Consider the following 27909-nt stretch of genomic DNA (forward strand, 5'->3'; position numbering starts at 1 on the left):
ATAGCTGGAAAAACCAAAAATATTTGGAGATTAAAGAACACACTTCTGAGTAACACATGAGTTAAAGAGTAAGTCTCAAGAGAAACTAAGAAATATTTTGAACTAAATGAAAATACAATTTAAAAAATTGTGGGATGCTGCTAAAGCAGTATTTAGACAGAAATGTATCACACTGAATGCATATATTTAAAAATAAGAAATAGTCTAAGCTTCTTTTTTTAGGAAACTAGAAAAGAAGAGTAATAGAAATAGAAAAAAAATAACAGAAATTATAGCACAAATCAATTAAATTGAAAACTAAAACAATAAATACAATAAAACTATAGACTGCTGCTTTGAAAAAAATTAATAAAATTGCTAAACATGTAGCCTGGCTAACTAAAAGAAAAAGAGAAGACACAAATTACTAATATCAGAAATGAAAGAGGGACTATTGCTGCTACTGCCATGGACAGTAGAATAATAATATAGAAATATTATGCACAACTCTTTGTCCACAAATTTGATAATTTAGATGAAATGGGCCAATTCTTTGAAGGATGCATTCTACCATAACTCAAGGAGAAATATGTATGAATAGGCCTATATCTATTCAAGAAATTGAATCAACAATTAATAACCTTTCAAAAAAGCACCACGTCCGGATGGTTTCACTGGTGACTTCTGCCAAACAAACATACCAATTATCTACAGTCTCTTACGGAAAGTTGAAGCAGAGGGAACACTAACTCATTTTATGAGACCATCATTACCATAATATCAAAACCAGATAAACAGAGTACAATAATGGAATACTACAAACCATTATCTCTCATGAACATAGATGCAAAAATCCACAACAAAATATTAACAATTTGAATTCACCAGTGTATAAAAAGAATTATACACCATAACCAAGCAGGATTTATTTCAGGCATACAAGGCTGATTTGGCATTCAAAATTCAATTAATGTAGTTGGTCTCATTAGTGGGCTGACAAAGAAAAAAATCAGGAGATCATGTCTGTACATGCAGAAAGAGTATTTGACAAAATTCAACACCCATTCATGGTGTAAAGAAAAAGAAAGCCTCAGAAAATTATGAATAGAGGAGAATTTCCTCAAACTGATGAAAAACATCTACATAAAACCTATAGCTAACATAATACTTAATGGTGAGAAACTAAATGGTGAGAAACTAGATGCTTTCCCTCTATGGTTGGGATCAAGACAGGCTATCTCCTCTTGCCGCTCCTATTCAATATTATACGAGAAGTTCTAGTTAATGCAGTAAGAAAAGAAAAGAAAAAAGACTAGGAAGGAAGGAATAAAATTTTCTTTTTTCATAGATTACATAATTGTCTATGTAGAAAATCCTTAAGAATCAATCCTTCTCCAAAAAAGAAAAAAACTAGAACTAACGGGATTACAGTAAGTTTGCAGGATTCAATGTTAATATACAAAAGTCATTTGATTTCTTACATACTAGTAATGAACATTTGGATTTGAAATTAAAAACAGTATCATTTACATTACCACTGAAATGTTTAGGAATAAATATAATAAAATATGTATATTTGTAAGGGAATCCACAAAACTTCAATGAAATAAATCAAAGGAGATCTAAATAAATGGAGAGATACACTATCGATAGGAAGCCTCAATATTATTAAGATGTCATTTCTTCCCAAGTTAATATGTAGATTCAGTGCAATCCCAATCAAAATCCTAATAAGTTGTTTTGTGCATATTAACAAACTAATTATGAAGTTTATCTGGAAAGGCAAAAGACCTAGAATAGCCAACACAATATTGAAGGAGAAGAACAAAGGAGGAGAACTGATATTATCCAATTTTAAGAGTTACTCTAAAGCTACTGTAATTAAGACAGTATGGTACTGGCAAAAAAAAAATAGAGAAAAATAAGTGAAATAGAGAAGAGAACCAAGAAATACATTCACACAAATATAGTCAACTGATCCCTGATAAAGGAGCAAAAGCACATAGTGGAGAAAGGATTGTCTTTTCAACAAATCATGCTGGAAAAACTAAACATTCCCGTGAAAAAAAAAAAAAAAAAGTCCCAACACTGAACTTAAAAAAATTAACTCACAATTTAATATTGAGTTAATTGAGAAATCATTTTTTTTGTATAAAATAACTTATGACAAACTTCTGAAAAAGAGTGATTAGATTTAGTTGTATGGTCATTGTATTGTTTTGGGGGAGGGTTAAGATACTGACTAACTTTAGTGGTCAAGTTGTTAAATATGCATAAAATACCATGAATAAACAAAAAAATACAATGCACAACTTCCAAACCAATAGAAGGGAGTAACTGCATTGTAAAATGAGCAACAATAACGACATACTTTAATCAACTAGAACTAAGAGGCAAGAAAGGAGAAAATAGAAGGTAAAATAAAGCATGTCAAATAGAAAGCATCAAATCTTGGCCGGGCGCGGTGGCTCAAGCCTGTAATCCCAGCACTTTGGGAGGCCGAGACGGGTGGATCACCAGGTCAGAAGATGGAGACCATCCTGGCCAACCCGGTGAAACTCCGTCTCTACTAAAAAAAAAAAAAAAAAAAACAAAAAACTAGCTGGGCGAGGTGTTGGGCGCCTGTAATCCCAGCTACTCGGGAGGCTGAGGCAGGAGAATGGCGTGAACCCGGGAGGCGGAGCTTGCAGTGAGCCGAGATTCGGCCACTGCACTCCAGCCCAGGCGACAGAGGGAGACTCCGTCTCAAAAAAAAAAAAAAAAAGAAAGAAAGCATCAAGTCTTAATATAACAGAATATATAACACTAAATATAATCCCAATACATACAAGTGTGTTTTTTATTTGTACATATTTATAGGGGTACATGAGATGTTGTGTTACATGAATATAATGTGGTAATCAAGTCTGGATATTTAAGGTATCCATCACTTATACATTTTTGTAAAGTATAGTCATCCTAAGCTATCAAACCATGAATTTATTCCTTCTATCTTACTATAGGTACCCTTTAACCTACCTCTTTTCATCCTTTCCCCTCACCCCACTCACCTGTCCCAGTATCTGTGATATATTTTACACTACCTCTATGTGTTCATAATTTTTAGATCCTACATATGAGAACATGGAATATTTGTCTTTTTGTGCCTGGCTTATTTTACTTACAATGACTTTCAGTTCCATCTGTGTTGCTGCAAATGACATCATGATTCCTTTCTTTTCTATGGCTAAACAATATTCCATTGGGTATGCGCGCGCGCGTGTGTGTTGAAGGGGCACTTTGGTTGATTCTGTATCTTTGCTATTGTGAATAGTGCTACAATAAACAGGCTAGTGCAGGTATCTCTTTGATATATTGATTTCTTTTCCTTTGGATAGATAACCAATAGTGGGATTGCTTGATCAAATGGTAGTTCTATTTTTAGTTTTTTGAGAAATCCACATATACTCTTTTCCATAGTAGTTGTATTAGTTTACATTCCCACCAACCGTTTACAGGAGTTTCCTTTTCTCCACGTCGTCACTGACATCTGTTATTTTTGTCTTTTTATCAGTAGCCATTCTGACTGGGGTAAGTTGATAACTCATTGTGGTTTTGATTTGCATTTCTCTGATGATTGTGATGTTGAACATTTTTTAGTGTATCTGTTGGCTCTTTTTCCTCTTTTGAGAAATATCTGTTCATGTTCTTCGCCTACTTTTTAATGCAGTTTTTTGGGGTTTTTCCTGTTAAGTTGTTTGAGTTCTTTGTATATTCTGGCTACTGGTCCCCTTTAGGATGAATAGTTTGCACATATATTCTGCCATTCATCAGGTTGACTCTTTACTGTGATGATTATTTCTTTTGCTGTTTAGGAGCCTTTAGTTTAATTAAGTCCAATTTGTCTGTTCATTTTGTTTGTGCTTTTGAGGTCTTAGTCATAAATTCTTTGCCTCAACCAATGTCCTGGAAAGTTTTCCCTAGATTTTCTTCTAGTGTGTGTGTGTGTGTGTGTGTGTGTTTAATAGCTTTGGGTCTTATGTTTAAGTCTTTAATCTATTTTGAGTTGACTTTTATATATGGTGAGAGAGAGAGATCTAGTTTTATTCTTTTTCATGTGACTGTCCAATTTTCCCAGCACTGTTTATTTAAGAGGTTATCGTTCCTCCATTGTAAGTTCTTGTCAGCTTTGTTGAAGATCAGTTGGTTGTAAATGCATGGCTTTATTCTTGGGTTCTCTGTTCTCTTCCATTGATTGGTCTATGTGTCTATTTTTATACCAATACCATGCTTTTTGTTACTGTAGCCTTATAATATATTTTGAAGTCAGGTAATGTGATTCATGCAGCTTTGTTCTCTTGGACCAAGATTGCTTTGGCTCTTCAGGTTCCATATGAATTTTAGGATTTTCTTCTAATTCAGTGAAAAATGACATTGATATTTTGATAGGGATTGCATTGAGTCTGTAGATTGCTTTGGGAATAATTATATTCCTTCAATCCTTGAGCAATGAAAGTTTTTCCATTTGTGTCATCCTCGGTTATTTCTTTCATCAGTGTTTTGCAGTTTCTTTTTATATATCTTTCACCTCTTTAATTTGAATGTATTCCTAGGTATTTTTATAGGTATTATAAATGAGATTGCCTTCTTGATTTCTTTCTTGACTAGATCATTATTAGTATATAAAATGCTACTGATTTTTGTGTGTTGGATTTGTATCCTGCAACTTTACTGAATTCATTAATCAAATCTCAGTTTTTGGATGGCATCTTTAGTTTTTTCTAAATAGAAGATCATATCATCAGCAAAAGGGACAATTTCACTTTCTCTTTTCTAATTTGGACACCTTTTATTCCTTTCTCTTGTCTGATTTCTTTCTTTATCTAGGACTTCCATTACTGTGTTGAATAGGAGTGACTAAAGTGGACATTCTTGTCTTATTCCAGTTCTGAGAGGAAAGACTTTCAATTTTCCCCATTCAGTATAATATTATCTGCGCATTTGTCATATATGTCCTTTATTAATCTGAAATATGTTCTTCTATGCCTAGTTTGTTGATAGATTTATCATGAAGGGATTTTTTTTATTATTACTATACTTTAAGTTCTAGGGTACATGTGCACAACGTGCAGGTTTGTTACATAGGTATACATGTGTCATGGTGGTTTACCGCACTCATCAACTCATCGTTTACATTAGGTATTCTCCTAATACTATCCTTTCCCCAGGCCCCTACCCACTTACAGGCCCCAGTGTGTGATGTTCCCCACCCTGTGTCCATGTGTTCTCCCACCTATGAGTGAGAACATGTGGTGTTTGTTTTTTCTGTCCTTGTGATAGTTTGCTGAGAATGATGGTTTCCAGCTTCATTCATGTCCCTGCAAAGGACATAAACTCATTCTTTTTTTATGGCTGCATAGTATTCCATGGTGTACATGTGCCACATTTTCTTAATCCAATCTATCATTGATGGACATTTGGGTTGGTTCCAAGTCTTTGCTTTTGTGAATAGTGCCGCAGTAAACATGCGTGTGCATGTGTCTTCATAGTAGCATGATTTATAATCCTTTGGGTATATACCCAGTAATGGGATCGCTGGGTGAAATGATATTTCTAGTTCTAGATACTTGAGGAATTGCCACACTGTCTTCCCCAATGGTTGAACTAATTTACACTCCCACCAACAGTGTAAAAGCGTTCCTGTTTCTCCACACCCTCTCCAGGATCTGTTGTTTCCTGACTTTTTAATGATTGCCATTCTAATTGGTGTGAGATGGTATCTCATTGTGGTTTTGATTTGCATTGCTTTAACTACCAGCGAGGAGCATTTTTTCAGGTGTTTGTTGGCTGCATAAATGTGTGCTTTTGAGAAGTGTCTGTTCATATCTTTTGCCCACTTTTTGATGGGGTGGTTTGATTTTTTCTTGTAAATTTAAGTTCTTTGTAGATTCTGGATATTAGCCCTTTGTCAGATGGGTAGATTGCAAAATTTTTCTCCCATTCTGTAGGTTGCCTGTTCACTCTGATGATAGTTTCTTTTGCTGTGCAGAAGCTCTTTAGTTTAATTTGATCCCATTTGTCAATTTTGGCTTTTGTTGCCATTGCTTTTGGTGTTTAAGTCATGAAGTCTTTGCCTATGCCTATGTCCTGAATGATATTGCCTAGGTTTTCTCCTAGGGTTTTCATGGTTTTAGGTCTTACATTTAAGTCTTTAATCTATCTTGAGTTAATTTTTGTATAAGATGTAAGGAAGGGATCCAGTGTCAGCTTTCTACATATGACTAGCCAGTTTTCCCAGCACCATTTATTAAATAGGGAATCCTTTCCCCATTTCTTGTTTTTGTCAGGTCTGTCAGAGATCAGATGGTTGTAGATGTGTGGTGTTATTTCTGAGGCCTCTGTTCTGTCCATTGGTCTATATCTCTGTTTTTGTACCAGTACCATGCTGTTTTGGTTACTGCGGCCTCGTAGTTAGTTTGAAGTCAGATAGCAAGATGCCTCCAGCTTTGTTCTTTTTGCTTAGGATTGTTGTGGCTGTGGGGGCTCTTTTTTGGTTCCATATGAACTTTAAAGTAGTTTTTTCCAATTCTTTGAAGAAAGTCATTGGTAGCTTGATGGGGATGGCATTGAATCTATAAATTACCTTGGGCAGTATGACCATTTTTATGATACTGATTCTTCCTATCTGTGATCATGGAATGTTCTTCCATTTGTTTGTGTCCTCTATTTACTTGAGCAGTGGTTTGTAGTTCTCCTTGAAGAGGTCCTTCTCATCCCTTGTAAGCTGGATTCCTAGGTATTTTTTTTTCTAGCAATTATGAATGGGAGTTCACTAATGATTTGGCTCTCTGTTATTGGTTTGTAAGAATCTTGTGGGTTTTGCACATTTATTTTTGTATTCTGAGACTTTGCTGAAGTTGCCTATTAAGGAGATTTTGGGCTGAGACGATGGGTTTTTTTAAATATACAATCATGTCATCTGCAAACAGGGACAATTTGACTTCCTGTTTTCCTAATTGAATACCCTTTATTTCTTTCTATTGTCTGATTGCCCTTGCCAGAACTTCCAATACTGTGCTGAATAGGAGTGGTGAGGGAGGGCATCCTTGTTTTGTGCCAGTTTTAAAAGGAAATGCTTCCAGTTTTTGCCCATTCATTATGATGTTGGCTATGGGTTTGTCATAAATAGCTCTTATTACTTTGAGATACAGTCCATCAATACCTAGTTTGTTGAGAGTTTTTAGCATGAAAGGCCGTTGAATTGTATCGAAGGCCTTTTCTGCATCTATTGAGATAATCATGTGGTTTTTGTCGTTGGTTCTGTTTTTGTGATAGATTATTAATTTGTGTACGTTGAACCAGTCTTGCATCCCAGGGATGAAGCCAATTTGATCATGTTGGATAAGCTTTTCGATGTGCTGCTGTATTCAGTTTGCCAGTATTTTATGGAAGATTTTCGTATCAATGGTTCATCATGAATATTGGTTTAAAATTCTCTTTTTTTGTTGTGTCTCTGCCAGGCTTTGGTATCAGGATGATGCTGGCCTCATAAATGAGTCAGGGAGGATTCCCTCTTTATCTGTTATTTGGAATAGTTTCAGAAGGAATGGTACCAGCTCCTCTTTGCTCTTTGTACCTCTGGTAGAATTCAGCTGTGAATCCATCTGGTCTGTACTTTTTTGGTTGGTAGGCTATTAATTATTGCCTCAGTTTCAGAACCTATTATTGGTCTGTTCAGAGATTCAGCTTCTTCCTGGTTTATTCTAGGGAGGGTGTATGTGTTCAGGAATTTATCCATTTCTTCTAGTTTTTCTAGTTTATTTGCATAGAGGTGTTTATAGTATTCCCTGATGGTAGTTTGTATTTCTGTGGGATTGTTTAAGATATCCCCTTTATCTTTTTTTTATCCCGTCTATTTGATTCTTCTCTCTTCTTTATTAGTCTTGCTAGCAGTATATCTGTTTTGTTGATCTTTTCAAAAGGCAGCTCTTGGATTCACTGAATTTTTTTGAGGGGATTTTTATGTCTCTATCTCCTTCAGTTCTGCTCTCATCTTAGTTATTTCTTGCCTTCTGCTGGCTTTTGAATTTGTTTGCTCTTACTTCTCTAGTTTTTTAATTGCAACATTAGGGTGTTGAGTTTCGATCTTTCCTGCTTTTCCTTGTGGACATTTAGTGCTATAAATTTCCCTCTACACTCTGCTTTAAATGTGTCCCAGAGATTCTGGTATGTTGTGTCTTTGTGCTCATTGGTTTCAAAGAACATCTTTATTTCTGCCTTCATTTCGTTATTTACCCAGTAGTCACTCAGGAGCAGGTTGTTCAGTTTCCATGTAGTTATGCTGTTTTGAGTGAGTTTCTTAATCCTGAGTTCTAATTTGATTCCTATTTGGCCATCTTGGAGGCATACCGATAGGAGCGGGATGTTGATTGTATCAAATGCTTTTTCTGCATCTATTGAGATGATTATGTGGTTTTGGTCCTTCATTCTGTTGATTTTCAGTGTATCATGTTTGCTGATTTGTGTATGTTGAACCATCCTTGCATTCCTGGTAAAAATCCTACTTGATCATAGTGTTTTATCTTTTCAATATGCTGTTGATTTAGGTTTGTTAGTATTTTGTTGAAGATTTTTGTGTCTATTTCATCAGGGATATTAGCTTGTAGTTTTCTTATTTTGTTGTTGTATCATTGTCTGATTTTGGTATTAGGGTGACGCTAGCCTTATAGAATGATTTAGAGAGAATTCCCTTGATATGGTTTAGATGTATGTCCCCTCCAAATCTCATGTTGCAACGTGATCCCCGTTGTTGGAGGTGGAGCCTGGTGGGAGGTATTTGTGTCATGGGACGGGATCTGTCAGGAGTGGCTTGGTGTACTCTCTGAGGTAATGAATGACTTCTTGCTGTGTTAGTTCACGTGAGAGCTGGCTGTTTAAAGAAGCCTGGCATTTCCTCTTTTCTCTCTTGCTCCGTCTGTCACCATGTAATACACCTTCTTCCCCTTTACATTCTTCCACGATTGTAAGCTTCCTGAGGCCTCACTAAGAGCAGATGCTGGCACCCTACTTCTCATATGGCCTGCAGAATCATAAGCCAGGATAAATTCTTTTTAAATTACCTATCCTCAGGTATTCCTTTACAGCAACACAGAACAGACTAACACATTCCTCCTCTTTGATTTTTTTGAATACTTTCAGGAGGATTGATATTAGTTGTTATGTATGTTTGGTAGAATTTGGCTGGATTCTTACCTTGGGCTTTTCTTTATTGAGAACCTTGTTATGACTGATTCAATCTTGCTTCTTGTTATTGAGCTATTCAGGTTTTCTATTTCTTCCTGATCCAGTCTTGGTAGCTTATATGTTTCCAGGAATTTATCCATTTCCCCTAGGTTTTCCAGTTTGTCAGTGTATAGTTCTTCAGAGATTACTGTGGTAACCATTGTAATGTCTCCATTTTCAATTCTGATTTTGTTTATTTGATTCTTTGCCCTTTTACATTGGTGTAGCTAGCGTTTTAACAATTTTGTTTATCTCTTCAAAGAACCAGCTTTTTGCTTTGTTGATCATTTTGTATTCTTTTTAGTCTCTGTTTCATTTAGTTATGTCTGATCTTTTTATTTTCTTCTGCTAATTTGAGTTTTGGTTTCTTCCTGCTTTTCTAGTTTCTTGAGGTACCTTGATAAGATTATTAATTTATAATCTTTCTACTTTTTTAGATGTAGACATTAATTGCTATAAAATTTCCTCTTAGCACTGCTTTTCCTATTCCCAAGAGTTTTGGCATGTTGTTTCTCTTTTCATTTGTTTCAAGAGTTTTTAAATTTCTATTTGTATTTGTTGACACAGTGGTCATTCAGGAGCATGTTGTTTCATTTCTATGTGTTTGTGTAGTTTCCGGAGTTGTTCTTGGTATTGATTTCTAGTTTTATTCCATTGTTGTCTGAGGAGATACTTGATAAGATTTTTTAAAAATTGCTGAGATTTATTTTGTCATCCAACATATGGTCTCTCCNTCTTTTCAAAAGGCAGCTCTTGGATTCACTGAATTTTTTTGAGGGGATTTTTATGTCTCTATCTCCTTCAGTTCTGCTCTCATCTTAGTTATTTCTTGCCTTCTGCTGGCTTTTGAATTTGTTTGCTCTTACTTCTCTAGTTTTTTAATTGCAACATTAGGGTGTTGAGTTTCGATCTTTCCTGCTTTTCCTTGTGGACATTTAGTGCTATAAATTTCCCTCTACACTCTGCTTTAAATGTGTCCCAGAGATTCTGGTATGTTGTGTCTTTGTGCTCATTGGTTTCAAAGAACATCTTTATTTCTGCCTTCATTTCGTTATTTACCCAGTAGTCACTCAGGAGCAGGTTGTTCAGTTTCCATGTAGTTATGCTGTTTTGAGTGAGTTTCTTAATCCTGAGTTCTAATTTGATTCCTATTTGGCCATCTTGGAGGCATACCGATAGGAGCGGGATGTTGATTGTATCAAATGCTTTTCTGCATCTATTGAGATGATTATGTGGTTTTGGTCCTTCATTCTGTTGATTTTCAGTGTATCATGTTTGCTGATTTGTGTATGTTGAACCATCCTTGCATTCCTGGTAAAATCCTACTTGATCATAGTGTTTTATCTTTTCAATATGCTGTTGATTTAGGTTTGTTAGTATTTTGTTGAAGATTTTGTGTCTATTTCATCAGGGATATTAGCTTGTAGTTTTCTTATTTTGTTGTTGTATCATTGTCTGATTTTGGTATTAGGGTGACGCTAGCCTTATAGAATGATTTAGAGAGAATTCCCTTGATATGGTTTAGATGTATGTCCCCTCCAAATCTCATGTTGCAACGTGATCCCCGTTGTTGGAGGTGGAGCCTGGTGGGAGGTATTTGTGTCATGGGACGGGATCTGTCAGGAGTGGCTTGGTGTACTCTCTGAGGTAATGAATGACTTCTTGCTGTGTTAGTTCACGTGAGAGCTGGCTGTTTAAAGAAGCCTGGCATTTCCTCTTTTCTCTCTTGCTCCGTCTGTCACCATGTAATACACCTTCTTCCCCTTTACATTCTTCCACGATTGTAAGCTTCCTGAGGCCTCACTAAGAGCAGATGCTGGCACCCTACTTCTCATATGGCCTGCAGAATCATAAGCCAGGATAAATTCTTTTAAATTACCTATCCTCAGGTATTCCTTTACAGCAACACAGAACAGACTAACACATTCCTCCTCTTTGATTTTTTTGAATACTTTCAGGAGGATTGATATTAGTTGTTATGTATGTTTGGTAGAATTTGGCTGGATTCTTACCTTGGGCTTTTCTTTATTGAGAACCTTGTTATGACTGATTCAATCTTGCTTCTTGTTATTGAGCTATTCAGGTTTTCTATTTCTTCCTGATCCAGTCTTGGTAGCTTATATGTTTCCAGGAATTTATCCATTTCCCCTAGGTTTTCCAGTTTGTCAGTGTATAGTTCTTCAGAGATTACTGTGGTAACCATTGTAATGTCTCCATTTTCAATTCTGATTTTGTTTATTTGATTCTTTGCCCTTTTACATTGGTGTAGCTAGCGTTTTAACAATTTTGTTTATCTCTTCAAAGAACCAGCTTTTGCTTTGTTGATCATTTTGTATTCTTTTAGTCTCTGTTTCATTTAGTTATGTCTGATCTTTTATTTTCTTCTGCTAATTTGAGTTTTGGTTTCTTCCTGCTTTTCTAGTTTCTTGAGGTACCTTGATAAGATTATTAATTTATAATCTTTCTACTTTTTTAGATGTAGACATTAATTGCTATAAAATTTCCTCTTAGCACTGCTTTTCCTATTCCCAAGAGTTTTGGCATGTTGTTTCTCTTTTCATTTGTTTCAAGAGTTTTAAATTTCTATTTGTATTTGTTGACACAGTGGTCATTCAGGAGCATGTTGTTTCATTTCTATGTGTTTGTGTAGTTTCCGGAGTTGTTCTTGGTATTGATTTCTAGTTTTATTCCATTGTTGTCTGAGGAGATACTTGATAAGATTTTTTAAAAATTGCTGAGATTTATTTTGTCATCCAACATATGGTCTCTCCTATAGAATATTACATGTGCTGATGAAGAGGATGTATAGTCTACAGTAGTTGGATAGAATGTTAGGTCTGTTTGTTGTAAAGTCTAGTTTAAATCCAGTGCTTTTGGTTGATTTTCTGCTAGATGACCTGTTTAGTGCTGACAGTGCAGGTGTTGAAGTCCCCCACTATTGTTGTAGTCTGTCTTTTTAGATCTAGTAATATTTGCTTTATGAATCTGAGTGCTCCAGTGTTTGATACATATATATTTAGATTTTATATTGTCTTGTTGAATTGATTCCCTAATATTATATAATGACCTTCTTTGACCTTTTTTTTTTTTTTAAACTGGTCTTGGCTTAAAATCTGTTTTTATCTGATATAAATAAAGCTACTCCTGCTCACATTTGGTTTCCATGTGAATGGAATATGTTTTTTCATTTTTTTTCATCCCTCAACTTTCAGTCTACATGTGTCTTTACTGGTAAAGTGAGTTTCTTCTAGGCAGTATAAAATTGGATCATTTTTTAAAAAGTCATTCAGCCATTATGTCTTCTCTGTTTTTTTATATATTCTTTGCGTTTTTTTCTTTTTCTTATTGTTTATCACTGTAGTTTGATGGAGTCCTATAGTGGTACCATTTGAGTCTTTTCCTCCTTTGTGTGATTGCTTTACAAATGAGTTTTATACTTTTGTATTTCAAAGTTAATATTTTGAGCATTTTGTTTTGAGATGGAATTTCAGTCTTGTTGCCCAGGTTGGAGTGCAATGGTGCAATCTCAGGTCACTGCAACCTCCGCCTCCCAGGTTCAAGTGATTCTTCTGCCTCAGCCTTCCCAGTAGCTGGGATTATAGACATGAGCCACCATGCCCGGCTAATTTTGTATTTTTAGTAGAAACGGGGTTTCTCCATGATTTGGTCAGGTGCATCTTGAGCTCCCGACCTCAGGTGGTTTGCCTGCCTCGGCCTCCAAAAGTGCTGGGATTACAAGCATGCGCCACCCCGCCCAGCACTATTTTGAGCATTTCTTGTAGGGTCAGTCTAGTGGTAATGAATTCCTTCAGTCTTTGCTTATCTGGGAATCAGTCTATTTTGCCTTCATTTGTGAAGGATAATTTTGCTAGAGATAGTATTCTGGGTTGCCAGTTCCTTTTTTTTTTTTTTCCCCCCCCAGCACTTTGAATATACCTTCTCATTCTCTTCTGGCCTGTAAGGTTTCTTTTGAGAAATCTGCTGTTAGTTTGATGAGGTTTCCTTTGTAGGTGACTAGATGCTTTTCTGTTGCTGTTTTTAGGATTTCCTCTTTATCATTGACTTTAGACAGTCTGATTACAATATGCTATGCAGAAAACCTTTTCATATTGTATCTGCCTGAGAATCATTAAGCATCCTATATCTGAGTGTGTTAATCTGTTGCTAGACTTGGCAAGTTTTCCTCTTTGTTTCTTCTTTCTTGATTATACTGATAACTTGTAAATTTGGTTACTTAAAAATTGTCCCAAATGTCACAAAGGCTTTGCTTATATTTTTTAAATTCTCTGTTCTTTATTTTGTTTTACTGGATTATTTCAAAAGACCTGTCTTGAAGATTTGAAATTCTTCATTTTGCCTGATTCTAAGATTTTAAATGCATTTTGTTCCCTTCAATGAATTATTCTGTTACAGATTTCTGTTTGGTTCTTTAAAAAAAATGTCTCTCTTCAGTAAATTTCTCATTTATTTCCTGAATTATTTTTCTGATTTTTTATATTCAGAATTCACTTGTATCTCACTAAGATTCTTGAAAGTCAATATTTTGAATTCTTTATCTGGGATTTTGAAATGTTCTGATAAAGATACATTGATGGAGTATTGTGTTCCTTTGGAGGTGTCATATTTCTTTGCTTTTTCATGTATTCTCTCTCCTTATGTTGATATCTGCACATTTGGTATAACAGTTGGTTCTTCCTATTTTTGAATTTACTTTCAAAAGGAAGGACTTTTTCCTGAAGGTGTATCTATGGTGTTGGTTGGATGGGGTACTTTGGCTTTGATTCTGGGTGGATGCAATGGTGTAGTCTCTATATGATTTTTTTTGGCAGTAAACAACATCAGTGATATCTGTGATTCCCTTGGTAAGTTAGAGTGCTGTTATTAGCAGAGGCTGTGGTGAAGTGCTGAGGACTGGGATGCCAGGTAGGCCAGTCTTTAGACCCCAGTAGTTGCAGTGGTGGGTTGAGTGTACCTGTCTTTGTGCCCCAGTGTGGAATACCCTGGCACCTGTGTTGGAGCAGGCTGATTCTTGGCTTTCAGGTGGCTTTCTTACCTGGAGGTAGTGGCAGCAGTGGACCACATGGTTGGATGTTCTCGGGCCCCTAGGCAGCTCGTGTGGCATGGCAAGAGCAGTAGCAGTGGTAGGATGATCCTCTGCATCCTGAGTAGTGTGCATGGATATTTCGAGTGGCTGTGCTGGGCTGGACAGGCAAGTCTCCAGGCCCGAGGTAGCACTTTTAGGTAGATTTCAGCTTATGTGGTAGTGGCTAGTAAGGTAGGCCCAACCTCAGTACCCTGTGAGGAATGTTCAGGTACCCAAGGTGGTAGATTGGATTGGACAATCTCCAGGACCTCAATCTATGTGCTCTGTCTTGGGAATGGAGAACAAAGCGAGGCCAGGTAGGCTTTTGTTCAGCCTCCACAGTGGTGAGAGGAGGCACCAGCTGTGATGGGCAGGGGTAGGGCAATTGTTAGGCCCTAGGCAGAGTGCTTGAGTGAGGGGCAATAGCAGCTGCATCGAGGCCCTGCCACTGGAGAGGATGTGGCCATCATCAGTGGCCACAGCCTGGACTGGCAGGTGGGGAATGTGTGTTTCTTTCATGCCCCAGTTTTAGTGAGGCTTGATGCCCTGCCCTCGTAGCGGTAGCCTGCACCTAACTCTTCACCCTGCATCAGCTGCAGCAACCCCTGCCCAGCTCATCACCAATTTCAGCAGCAACTTGTGTCTCCATCTTAGATCTCAGCAACACATGCCTACCAGCGCTGGATGCTTCAGCTTGTGTCTCACTGACTTCTTAGCCTTGGCTGCAGGAGCACTCCCAGCTTGCCCCACTGTCCCAGCAGTAATAGCCTGAGTTTCCTTAATGCCTCAGTCCTGGTACTGCTGGGCCCCAGGACAGCAAGCAGTTTGTCGAAGGCTAGGTTTGGAAATAACACCTTGCTGTAGCTGCTTAGGTCTCAGAAAGGATGTGGGGCCCAGTGTTGAGTTCTCTCTTAGGAGCAGTTCCATCTCATGGTCTCCTGGCAGCTCCCTGTGTTAGTTTCAGGGCCTGGGCGGGGGTTGAGGGGTTTTCAAGTGGCCAGGATTACACAATTCCATGGTGGGAATGTTGGCTGCTGGAAGTCTCTCATCCATTTCCTACTTGGGGAAGTCACTCCTGGCTCCCAGCTGATCCCAGTCAGGGAGGATGCAAGAGGCTACCTGTTTCCCTGTTTTTGGTGCTTCCTGTCCCTTCTTTGTTGAATTCCATTGTTCTCTTGGATAATGTATTTGAAATGTGACTGTCTATATACTGTTCTGGTTTTCCTAAGTGGAGGAGTCAGGCATATAAAATGCTTCTAGTGAACCCTCCCCCACTCAAAAAGTTAGTACGAATGTATTAAACTTACTAATTAAAATACACATTTTCATATTAAATAAAATCTAACCATGTATCACAGAGACACGTCAAAATAATAAAGACACAGTTGAGAGCAAAAAGATAGGAAAAGATTAATGAGACAGATACTGGAGAAAGGCTTAGGTAGCTGTACTAATATTAAACAAAATAGGCTCTAAAATACAAAACTTTATTAGTAATAAAGAGCATCACTTCATATTGATAAATGGTTTTCCAGAGAGATCTAATGGTTACAGACTTATATTCACTAATAAAATACCCTGAAAATTATAAAGGTAGAAATTTGGAGTTAAGGAATATGTTGATAAATCCACCACCAAGGTGGGAAATTTCAGCATGGCTTTCTCAGTGATCATAGTACAAACATAAAATGTTAATAACAATCAAGATGACCTTAATGCATTTCACAAAATTGATACAATAGACACATACAGAAACGTGCCCCAAATAAATACTACATTTGGGCAAGAAAAAGAAAAAATCTAAGAATAAATAAATTAAAAATATAGGTTAGTGGTTACCTCTAGCAGCAGGGTGGGTCAAGCTGGAGGATGGGATTAGGAAGAAACACACAAGTAGCTTCAGTAATACTAATAATGGTCCGGTGCTTGAATGATGTGTTCATGGTTTATTTTAATATGGTAGACCTTAACTTGCTTTTATATTACATGTATTTTTACTGCATCTATTAAATATAACATAAGAAAATTTTGTTCCTCAAATATTCTCCTCATTCTTCAATGTGTTTCAGATTTGTTCTTGGTGTGGGAGGTACTGTATTCTGACCATGTCAGGAAAGATGTCAGAAAGTGATTCATGTCGATACCGTTTGACCTGGCAATGCCATTACTGGGTATACACCCAAAGGGATATAAATCATTCTATTGTAAAGATACATGCACACGTATGTTCATTGCAGCACTGTTCACAATAGCAAAGATGTGGAATCAACCCAAATACTCATCAATGATTGACTGGATAAAGAAAATGTGGTACATATACACCGTGGAATACTAGGCAGCCATACAAAGGAATGAGATCATATCCTTTGCAGGTACACTGATGGAGCTGGAAGCCATTATCCTCAGCAAACTAACACAGGAACAGAAAACCAAACACCACATGTTCTTACTTATAAGTGGGAGCTGCACAATGAGAACACATGGATTCAAGGAAGGGAATAACACATGGTGGGGCCTGTCGGAGTGGGGAGGCAGAGGGAGAGCACCAGGATAAAAGAGCTAATGCATGTGGGGCTTAAACCTAGGTGATGTGATGAAGGTGCAGCGAACCACCATGGCACGTGTTTACCTGTGTAACAAGCCTGCATGTCCTGCACATGTATCCCAGAACTTAAATAATATTTAAAAAATAAGAGGAAAGAAAGTGATTTATGTCCTCTCTCAGCAGACTTTCCATTCCAATTAATGTTAACTAAGTGCCCACCATTCTGTCTGTTTAATACCAACAACAACCTATAATATGGACAGTTAGTTCTTCACAATCACAATGGAAAGAAAGTTAGGTATATGTACTAATCCCACCAATCTCTGAGAAACCTGGAGTAGATAGGTGCCTTCTTTTATGGACCATCTATTCCTCTTACCTTCAGTTACAGCATCACAGAAGTACATGATTTTGATAAGTCAGTATTTGTATAGTTTCCAAATGAAGAAACTGAGCAACAGTCAGGTAACTTAGGGTCAGATATATTTTCTCCTTTCAAAGACCTCTATAGTAAAGCCCACATTTTTCCTCATACTAATTCCGAAATTCAGTAAACTACAAAGCAAAATTTTCTGGTTTCTTATACTGATATTAACATGGCTTTGAGTTAAACTGATTTGGTATAATTGGGCCATGTTAAGACAGCTTGAATGGCTTATTTTGTTTTCCACAAAGTCACATTTAAAGAAACTTTTGTGAAGATAATGAATCCTCATTTAACAAATTTGTTTGGGCCATTTAAAATATGAAAGGTGGGCACCGAAAGATGATACTGACATTTAAACTTTTTTTTTTTTTTTACTTTCCATTTTGAAGTAATTTCAGATTTACAAAATAAAGTTCAAAATAGTGCAAAAAATTTCTGTATACACTTCACGCAGATTCCCCAAATGATCTTACAATTATAAAATGATAAAATCAGGAAATTAACATTGATACAATATTATCATCTAACCTAAAAATCTTATTCAGATTTCACCAGTTGTCCCAATAATATGTATTTTTTTCCTGGCTCAGCAGGGAATCCATGGTTACGTGATGCATTTAATTTTTATGTCTTATTAGTGACCTTTTTGAAACAGTTTTTTAGTTTTACTAGTCTCTCATGACCTTGGCACTTTAATAAAACATGGGACAATGATTTTGTAGGATATACTTTAGTTTGGGTTTGCCTGTGTTGTATCCTTGTGATTGAATGTAGATTATGCCTTTTGAGTGAGACTACCACAGAACTGATCCTGTGTCTTTCTCAGCATATCATATCAACTGCACATGGTATCAATTTGTCCCATTGCTGGTGATGTCAGCTTTATTTATTTGATTAAGGTGGTGCCTGCCAAGTTTCTCCAACATAAAGTTATTGTTTTTTTCTTTATAATTAAGTATCTTGAGGGGAGATACTTTGAAACTACATGAACATCCGTCATATATTTTTCATTGTATATTTGCCCACTAATTTTACTATCTAGTGATGATTTTTACCTGAAGCAGTTATTACTATGGTATTTTACAAATAATAATCATCTAACCCCATCATTTCTTTACATCTAGTAGTTGGAATTCTACTGTGAAGAAGAGCTCCTCCTTATCCCACATTTATTTATTTATTCATTAAAAAATGTGTATCATTATGAACTTTTGGATGTCTTTTTCATTCTATGGGTAATAATCTATTACCAGCATTATTTATTTTTTGTTTAAATTATTCCAATATTGTCCATTGGTAGCCTCTTCATGTTGACTTCTGTATCTTTTTATTATGTTCCTATCGATTTTTAATTATTTACTTGATTTCAGGCACCACAACGTTTCAGGCTCATCTTGTACTTTTTCTGCTACAGTTCTGAAATAAACCATTTCTCCAAGGAGCCCTGGTCAGGGAATAATGCTAAGGAACAGGATTCAAAACTTTTGAAATTGCCCAGAGAGCTGCAGATGTTAAAGTATTGACCATGGAGAGATACTCGTTATTCCATGTACCAACAAAGTTGTCCGTATGATTTTTTAAGTGTCATTTTATAAGACTAGGTCTACAAAAACAATGATGAAGTAAAATTAAAATTTTAATTTTGGCACACCAGGAAAAATAGCCATCACATTTACCATCTGGTTTCAATGTATTCATTTTATTTTATTTTATGAATAATTTACAGAAGTAAGAATAAAGAGATAGTAAAAAAAACAAACAAACAAAAAACAAAAAAAAAAAAAAAAAAAAAAACAGCAAAATAAGAATTTAAACATAGCAAACCAAATTTTTATTTCATGTTTTCCTGATTTTGGAGGTAACGTAACTTGAAATTGGCAATGCCTTTGAATGCAAATAACTGCTCATGAGCTGTCATATATGAACCTGGAACGTAATCATCTCATAAATACTGGCTCCAGATTTTAAACAGATCTCTAGAAGGTTATAGCTCATCATTACCTCGGGTTCTTCTTGCATATGTGTTATTACCACAGTGTAATGCTGTGGAAAAATTTGAGGGTTCATGATTTTGTAGAAAAGGTGGTCATGTTTTTGTTTCACAATTACAAATATTTTCATTTTTACTTTTATAAATGTCAATCAGATTGATCAACCCAAGGAACTTTTAAAATTTCTACATAATGTGTTTTTTCCAGTCACCTTTACATATATACCTACCTTCAGCATTTGTCCATTTATGAATATAAAGTAAATTTTTACCAACAAATATTATAAAATATAAAATAATTGTCATATGTCCTTTTACCAAAGCAGGATGGTCCGGGTTTTTGTTACAAAATATTAATGATGAAGTCCTTCCTATTAAATAATTAGTGGGTTAGAATATCATGTTTCCTTTTTGTCTTTGTAAATGTATTGTTTACTCTGATTCTCAAGTCTGACAGAATTGATCTGAAAGACTCATAGCCCAAGATTTTGCTTCTATGGTCAGTTTTACCTCATCATTATAATCTCAAGTGCTCTGTCTCTGCCTTCATTTTCTCACTCATCTAATTATTGTGAAATATCTTTCTCTTAAGAATTCTGAATTCTTAACTGTATTCAATGGAAGCTGAAAAGAATATGGCAAAGATGGCATCTCTAGACTTCTTTTATAACTTTTTGAAAGATGATGTATTAGACAACACAGTTAGAAAACTGAAGGATGATAGACTGGTGACATTCATTTCTAGGCAATTTTGTAATTTTTTTTTTGTTTCTTTATTATTTTAGTTGTTTAGCATAGTTAAAAATAATTGATGAATGATGATGAAGTAATTCCTGGCATGATGAAATAGCAAAATGTTTTAAAATACAGGAATATAAGATCACTAAAATCTCATAATGTATCTTAGATCCTATAATGCTTTTTAGGTTTATAAAATGATCGATAGACTAAGTGATTAGGAAAATGAGTTTAACTTACTAAGTATTTTTTCCTTTTGATTTTGGAAAACCTGTGAGAAACAAAAATCATGAAATATCAATCTTTACAAATAATTAAAACTGCTGCACAGAGAAACTTAAAAACTGAACTTGGGGCTGGGTGTGGTGGCTCACACCTATAATCCCAGCACTTTGGGAGGCCAAGGCAGGCGGATCACTTGAGGTCAGGAGTTCATGACCCGCCTGGCCAACAAGGTGAAATGCCATCTCTCCTAAAAATACAAAAATTAGCTGGGCGTGGTGGCGGGTGCCTGTAATCCCTGCTACTGGGGAAGCTGAGGCAGCAGAATCACCTGAACCCAGGCGGCGGCGGTTGCAGTGAGCCGAGATTGCGCACCACTACGCTCTAGCCTGGGTGATAGAGCAAGTCTCCATCTTGAAAAACAACAACAACAACAAAAAACTCAAACAAAAAAAACACTAGGATCAGTGGACTCCGGTGATATTGCAAATGTTAAATAGTTTGATTCAGTCACATGGTGAATAAAAGGATAGGGAGATTGGTAAGACCACTTTTTCCCTAAACCCAATAATACTCCAGAAGTGGATCCTTCATAAAACTAACTTTTAATTTTCTGCTCTTGTTACCTGGACATTTTACTGTGTTCAAAGGAGCATGCAAATGTAATGAGCTATCAGCTGTGAGCAAGTTTATTAAATAGAGTGAATGAAAAGAGAACCAGACCAATAATTCCAGAATTCTAACTAGCCCAGGCTTGGACATTAACTAGTTCTGTTTCTTTGGGCTAATCCTGAAAATTACGTATATTGGAAAGAACAGTAGTAGCCTTTGAGTCAGCCACAAGAAGAACCTGCTTCTTTGGACTCAAACTCCCTGCCTCTCAATTTTCTCATGTTTAATAGAGATGATAAAACCCTGCTTCACAGGGTTATTGTAAGTACTAAATAAACTACTAGAGACCGTCAGACTCTGGAGGGCTAGAACTCTCTTAGCCATCTTTGTCTTTCCTGTGACTAAAAGTTACGTGAGTATTTATTGGGTAAATTATGTTACACATGTTTATGAACTGTGTATTATAAACTGTAAAATGTACAATTATAAGGTCATTTTGTTTGTATCAGTACAGCTGTATTAAGTGCTCTACAAATTTAAGGTCTTTTCCTTTATCTTAAAAATCCTTTGGGAAAAGAGAGTTCTAGTTTAATCAGTGCCTCCTTCTACATGGGCTCGTTGTTTTATCAAATCAAGGAAAATTGTAAAAGAAAGCTTTGGGACATTTTCTAGAATTTGATATTTACCAAGTGTAGATTTATATTAATCATCTCTGATTAATTTTTAAATGGCAGGCAATAAATCAGTTTATTATTGTGTTTGTCCTAAATTGGATGACTGACTGGTTCATAAGTTAAGAAATTTCACTGTGGTGCTGTAAATTTTGTAGAGTAAAACATCGTTGTATGTCCTCTAAGATTACATGGTCTAAAATACTAGTTTAGGTTTCTCAATAACAATTTAAAATTTTCTTGCCTTATCTTTTCCCTTTCCCTTGTCATTTAATTCATTTATTACAAATCTTAAGAGAAATTGACTTGAATAATTTCTCAAATCTTTGGTCTCTTTGCCATTTTAATATAATCTCAATTTCATATATAGGGAGATCCAGCCTTTTAAGAAATCCTGGGGTGATCATTTGAAAGTTATACCCCACCTGCCAACTCCCCATCCCCATCTCTTTTGGCTCTATAATATAGCCTGTTCAGCAAAGGGAAATAAATCTAACTGGATTTACACATATAACTTGTTTAACTCACTAGTTAGTTTGGTTAGAGTCATTTTTCAGGACCTGACTATAAATTAGGTGAATGCTTATTGCAGCACCATTAAAGTTTCCTTGGGAAGTCACTTAGGCCTCTGGCAGAGAAAGTAGGATCTAAGGCTTGATGACTGTAAGTTTGATCTACTGTTTAACCCTCCTGGATCCTGGCCAGAGCTTGGGCTATCAATAACTGTTGCCTTAGCATCAGTGTATGATTGTATGTATGTGAGACACTATCCTTATTTGTATCTTTTGTTAGTTGACAGGTTCACGAAAGGTAAGAATTGTAGTTAGCCTTCGGATGATACTAAAGCAAAAATATAGAGGAAATTCCTAAATTGGGGTTGAGTCTAGAAGGGTCTCTTACAACACTTCAAATTCTATACTTTTATTATATAGCAAGTGTTATTACCATAGTAGTTCCATAACACTTGGCCATTGACCGGCTGCTTATCACCTGTGTCACAGATCCCATTCTGTTATCTACTCCCTTAGATCTTTATAAACAACGAGTGGCAGAACTCAGAGAGTGGGAGAGTGTTCCCTGTCTATAATCCAGCCACAGGAGAACAGGTGTGTGAAGTTCAAGAAGCAGACAAGGTATGTCTTTTTCAGAAAAAGATGCCCTATGAAATAACTGCCTTCAAACAGCAGAGCAGTAAACATATGCTCTCAATACACAACTACATGCTCATGCTTCACTTTTTTCATGACAGCAGATAAGTTCTTCCTTTCTTTTGAGTGTTTTTCTTCAGTTGTGCCTCTTCCTCTCTAACAGGCAGATATAGACAAAGCAGTGCAGGCAGCCCGCCTGGCATTCTCTCTTGGTTCAGTGTGGAGAAGGATGGATGCTTCAGAAAGAGGACGTCTGTTGGATAAGCTTGCAGACTTGGTGGAACGGGACAGGGCAGTTCTTGCAGTAAGTAACCCAAGAAAACATTGTCTTTACCCTACATTTACCATTCTGCTGAAATTTGCGTTCCTCGGTTTTATTTATTTATTTATTTATTTATTTATTTATTTATTTATTTATTTTGAGATGGAGTGTAGCTCTGTTGCCCAAGCTGGAGTGCAGTGGCACGATTTCAGCTCACTGCAATCTCTGCCTCCCAGGTTCAAGCGATTCTCCTGCCTCAGCCTCCTGAGTAGCTGGGACCACACCTGGCTAATTTTTGTATTTTTGGTAGAGACAGGGTTTCACTATGTTGGTCAGGCTGGTCTCGAACTCCTAAAAGGATGCTTTGAAGCAGACCTGGGGAAAAAGCAAAGGAATAGGTAATACATATGAAAAATTAGACATGTTTGGATTTGGGGATCAGATAGAGAAGTGGAGGATCAGCTGAATATCTTCTCTCTGAATTTTGAAGAGAAAACTAGAGCTTTCCATGACTGATAAGGACCTTCCTTTCTACAACTCCCCCTTCCCATGACAAATTAAAAACAGTCAAGCAACAAGAGAGTCACCATGCTGCTTGGAGAAAACCAATCTGAAATGATTCTTTTGAGAATGAAATAGAACAAGTGTTTACCTCCCCAGAGTTAACCTCTCTTGACTAAAGAGAATCCTTCAGAAGCAGAGGGGATGGTACGGACCTCCCATACACTTCTGCTCCGTTTGCCCTGTCATTCTGTGAGCCAATAGAAAGGAGAGACAGCAGGAGATAGCAACTTTCTTTCACTAAAACAATGATTTTCCTCACATAAGGAACTTCTCCTGCCCTAATGGGTTTTGTTGTTGCTGCTGTTTTTAAAATAAAAGCCAATTTCTTAGAGAAGATAAACTTTTTGGAAACTGGAACCATTTAGGAATGTATGCACTATATACTTGGGATCTCCACCTAGGATCAATGAGTATTTAGGGTTTCCTTGTTCAGTCAGGGCATTCAAGCCATGAGTAGTGTATCCTTCCCCCTACTTGGGAAAATAGGTCATTGTTGGGCTTGCTTTCGGGGAAGGAAGCATTTTTTCTTTCCCTTTGTCAGTGTCCCTCCTACCATCCCCCTCAGGAATCTGTTGATAGTATGGGAACAAAATGATTCCTTTATGGAAATGGTTTGGGATTCTAGCTATATATAACATTTATTTGTATATAAAAACATTTTCTAATCTGGCACTCTAGGGAATACTGTTCCAATGAGGTGTTTATACATACTGTGAAAAAGGTGTTTCATGATGAAGAAACTCCTTGCAGATTCGCAAGACACTGGGCATATTAAAGGCTCAGGAAAAGCCTACTAAATGCTTCTCAAGCTTATTTGAGCCTCATCACCATTTTTCTGGCTAACATACCAATATCATGCAAAACCAAGTGTTTTGGGACACATTAGAGAATGCTGATTTTATACTTGTCTCTTCACCGGATTATCATTTTCTTGAGAATTGAACTTGTATTTTACCTTTTTTTGGTAATCCTAGCATGGTTCTTAGCACATAAATGGCAAATGAGGGCACATAGGTGGTCAATAAATAGACTGTTTAATTGAGCTAAAGATATATGATATCTATAGTATTGGATTAACACCATACTAGAAGATGATTAATTTCTGCAGTTACATTTTCATATAATAAAACTCAAATGCCTTTCTTTTTCTTCTCTGTGTCCCACTGATCAAGTCTCTTTTCCTACCACACCTAAATGAGATTCCTGCTTTTAAACACTCTCAAGCTATGAGAAAAGTGAGTTTTAGTAAAAGGTAGCTTGTGGAAGAAAGGGGTGCTCCTGACTGGAAAACTGAAGTTAATACTGCATCCAAAGTAAACACAGTTGAAAATAGACCTAGAGCTGGCAATTCCCAGTGGATTTGACTGGTGTCAGCCGCTCACAGGGACCATTTAGGCAACTCAAATTCTGGTTATTGACATTATTCACTCTATGCTGTGTAGATTTTGGTGCTGTGCTAGCTGTACAGAGAATGTAATGCCTATCTTGTAAACATATACATGTTCTAAAAAGTACTAGGAAATAGTTTGATTCCCTTTTTTAAGGGTGAGCCAATATACAGTGATAAGTAACATATTTTTAAATAAGTTTCATTTTACACACATACTAAGTACATAAATTGTACTGGAAGTCATAGTATTTTCATCTCACTGATTGGATAATATTTTAAGTTTAGCTTTGTCAGAGATCAAATAATTTTCACACCAGTATGTCTTATGAAATATACTTGTAGGAAAAAAAGATTACAAATATGTTTTTGTTTATTTCATTTGTTGAACTTGTAACACCTTTAATATTTCTCAAGTCAAAATACTCTTCTCATTTCAGTGTATTCATTTTTCATTGTTTTGTTACAGACTTAGCCAGTTCAGGAACATGTCGTTAAAATAATATTGTTTATAATGTAAAGCAGTTCAATATTGCTACTTTTATTAAATGGAGCAGATACTTCACTCTTAATAGGTAATGGTTGTTAATGTAAATGTTTACAAAAAAACCAGGCTTTAAGTTGTTAACATCTGGGCTTCCCTAGAGGAGATCTTGTTTATTTGGTAGTAATAAATAAACTTGCTCTGCACTGTGGATATTCCATTTCTCAGCAGGGGTCTTGGCAGCTGTGGAGAATACTTTATATTCTCATCAGTTGCATAAAGAGCCCATGTTTCTGCTCCTCTTTATGGATTCATATTACTGGTGTAGATGCCAAAAAATCCCCAATGAGCTCTGATCATTAATATAATGGAAGCTGTTTTGACAAGCAGAACGTTTCTTTATCATTAAATAAATATTGTGTTAATATATTTGGATAGTGGTTACTGGAAGCACACAGGCATAGGAACATGCACATACATACTCATTGTGATTTGTACTAGGAACTAAACCAAACTGACAGTACTAGAAATTTTTTTATTTGAGAATAAATAAAAAGATTTATTTGACCAGGTATGCATCTCCATATTCATTTGTATTCTGTCTCTTTCTTTTTTCTTCTGCTCTAGAAATTAGTGTATCACTGGAAAGTTCTGGGGACTTAATATCTCTCCATTTCTTTTCCAACAGACCATGGAATCCCTAAATGGTGGCAAACCATTTCTGCAAGCTTTTTATGTGGATTTGCAGGGCGTCATCAAAACCCTTCGATATTATGCAGGCTGGGCTGATAAAATTCATGGGATGACCATTCCTGTAGGTATGTGAAATCTGAGTATGTTGAAAAGGAAAATGAGACCACCAGAAATGCACTTTGGCTACCAAACACAAACAGTAGTCACATAGAATACAGATATGAGCATTCTTACAGCAGTTAGAACTGAGTGAAGAACCAACCAAATTATGTCACTGACTCTGACAGCGTCCCTTTTTCTATAGATAGTCCACATATAAGTATAGGGGCATGCCACTTCATTCATCTAAGGAACAGATACGTATTTGTCAGCTGGTAAGTGGTCAGCATTGTGCTAGATTAGGTGCTGGTGTAGGTATGAAGGGGCATTATTGGATGGAGGGAAGTCAAGGAAAATTCCAACAAGGTTAAGGCTTGCTCCTTGCCCTCCTGAAACTTAAGATCTACTCATTGGAAGGAAATACTCTTAAATGTTAACAGTTGTCTCTGGTGAGATTATGTCTGATTTTCAGTTTCTTTTTTATATTTTTCTCTACTTTCTATATTTCTCGAATGGCCATGAATTACTTTCATAATCTAAAAACAACAGTAATCCTAACCCTTTTTATTATTAAGATTCACCTTAGATGACAGAACCAACAAAACAAAAAACTTAAAGGCCCCTTTAGGAATGTTATAATTGGGTGCTAAGTTGTGTGCTTCACCTGTCAGTGCTGTAGCCCTTTAAATGAGAAGAAAAGTATCCAAGACTAAAGCAACTAAAGCAGTCGGTGAAGAGATGTTGATCTGTGCTTGAATACTAGTGATAGCTAATACCATTTGAGTGCTTTCACAGCAACCCCAAGAGAAAGGCACTGTTATATACATCTTCAGTTTACAAAAGTGGAAAGAGGTCTGGTAAAGTAAAATTAGTCTTCCTAATTCACAGAGCAAATAAGTTTTAGAGCTAAAATTTTGACGTTAGAACCTAGGCTTGTAACTGCTTCACTAGAGAATTCAAAATAGAGCCTAGGAGGAAGAGATATCCTTATAGGAAAGGGATGGACTGAAAGAGATAGGGAATGGTGAATAGACATAAGGAAAGGAAATGCACATTTACTGAGTGGATACTAGATGCCACTTAGCACTGTGCCAGGTGCTCTACCTCTGTTCTCCAGAGGGCAGTCTGCTTTCCATGGAGAGTGCATAGTAGCAGGAGTGGAAAGTAATGCTGAGGACTTTGAAGTGTCTTTTTTGGGCCTTCCTAGCCAGGCTGAGCAGTATTGATTTACTACAAAAGGGAGTGGTTTGGCTGATAGTGTGGATGGCTGGGAACAGTGCTTCCCGAATTTAATGTAGGCATAAATCATCGAGGGTCTTCTTCAAGTGCAGTTTTTGACTGAATAGGTCTGGGATGGGGCCTGAGACTCTGCATGTCTAACCAGCTGCTCGTCCTCTGCATTGAGTAGCAAGGAGAGGACACAGCAGAACCAAGTTAGGGGGCTGTTGTGATGCCTCGTGTAGGTGTGGTATGAGAAGGGACGAATAATATACAGTGAGAATGGAGGTTTAGAGACAAGACTTCCAAGGATTATTTTTTACATCGCCCCCACAAATGATGACATGTGGAATGTTAGTTTTAGAAAAACGGGTTTGTGATTGTAGGGGCTTTTCCTTTCCATCCAGGGTTTTTCGCTTCTTCGACTGACTGAAAAGGATGGAGAAGATTGCTCTTGGGGAAAGTCCGAATCTTAGTTCAGTTCTGACTCTAAGGATATTATAGAACAGCTCTTCCCCAGCATCAC

At 36.6% G+C, this 27909-nt stretch overlaps 1 protein-coding gene across 2 annotated transcripts in view; it reads left to right on the forward strand.

The window, feature by feature from the left end:
- ALDH1A2 (aldehyde dehydrogenase 1 family member A2) overlaps positions 1-27909 on the forward strand; it is a 121134-nt gene that overhangs the window by 30318 nt on the left and 62907 nt on the right. Inside the window, exons 2-4 of one of the 2 annotated variants that reach the window (XM_017896437.1) lie at positions 22557-22661; positions 22840-22980; positions 26062-26191. In XM_017896437.1, the coding sequence (XP_017751926.1) occupies positions 22557-22661; positions 22840-22980; positions 26062-26191 (376 nt within the window). The remainder of the gene's footprint in view (positions 1-22556; positions 22662-22839; positions 22981-26061; positions 26192-27909) is intronic. The other variant, XM_017896443.1, reaches the window with a different exon arrangement.

The sequence above is a fragment of the Rhinopithecus bieti genome, unplaced genomic scaffold (genome assembly GCF_001698545.2).
Source record: "Rhinopithecus bieti isolate Rb0 unplaced genomic scaffold, ASM169854v2 scaffold_947, whole genome shotgun sequence".
In the NCBI taxonomy this organism is placed as follows: Eukaryota; Metazoa; Chordata; class Mammalia; order Primates; family Cercopithecidae; genus Rhinopithecus; species Rhinopithecus bieti.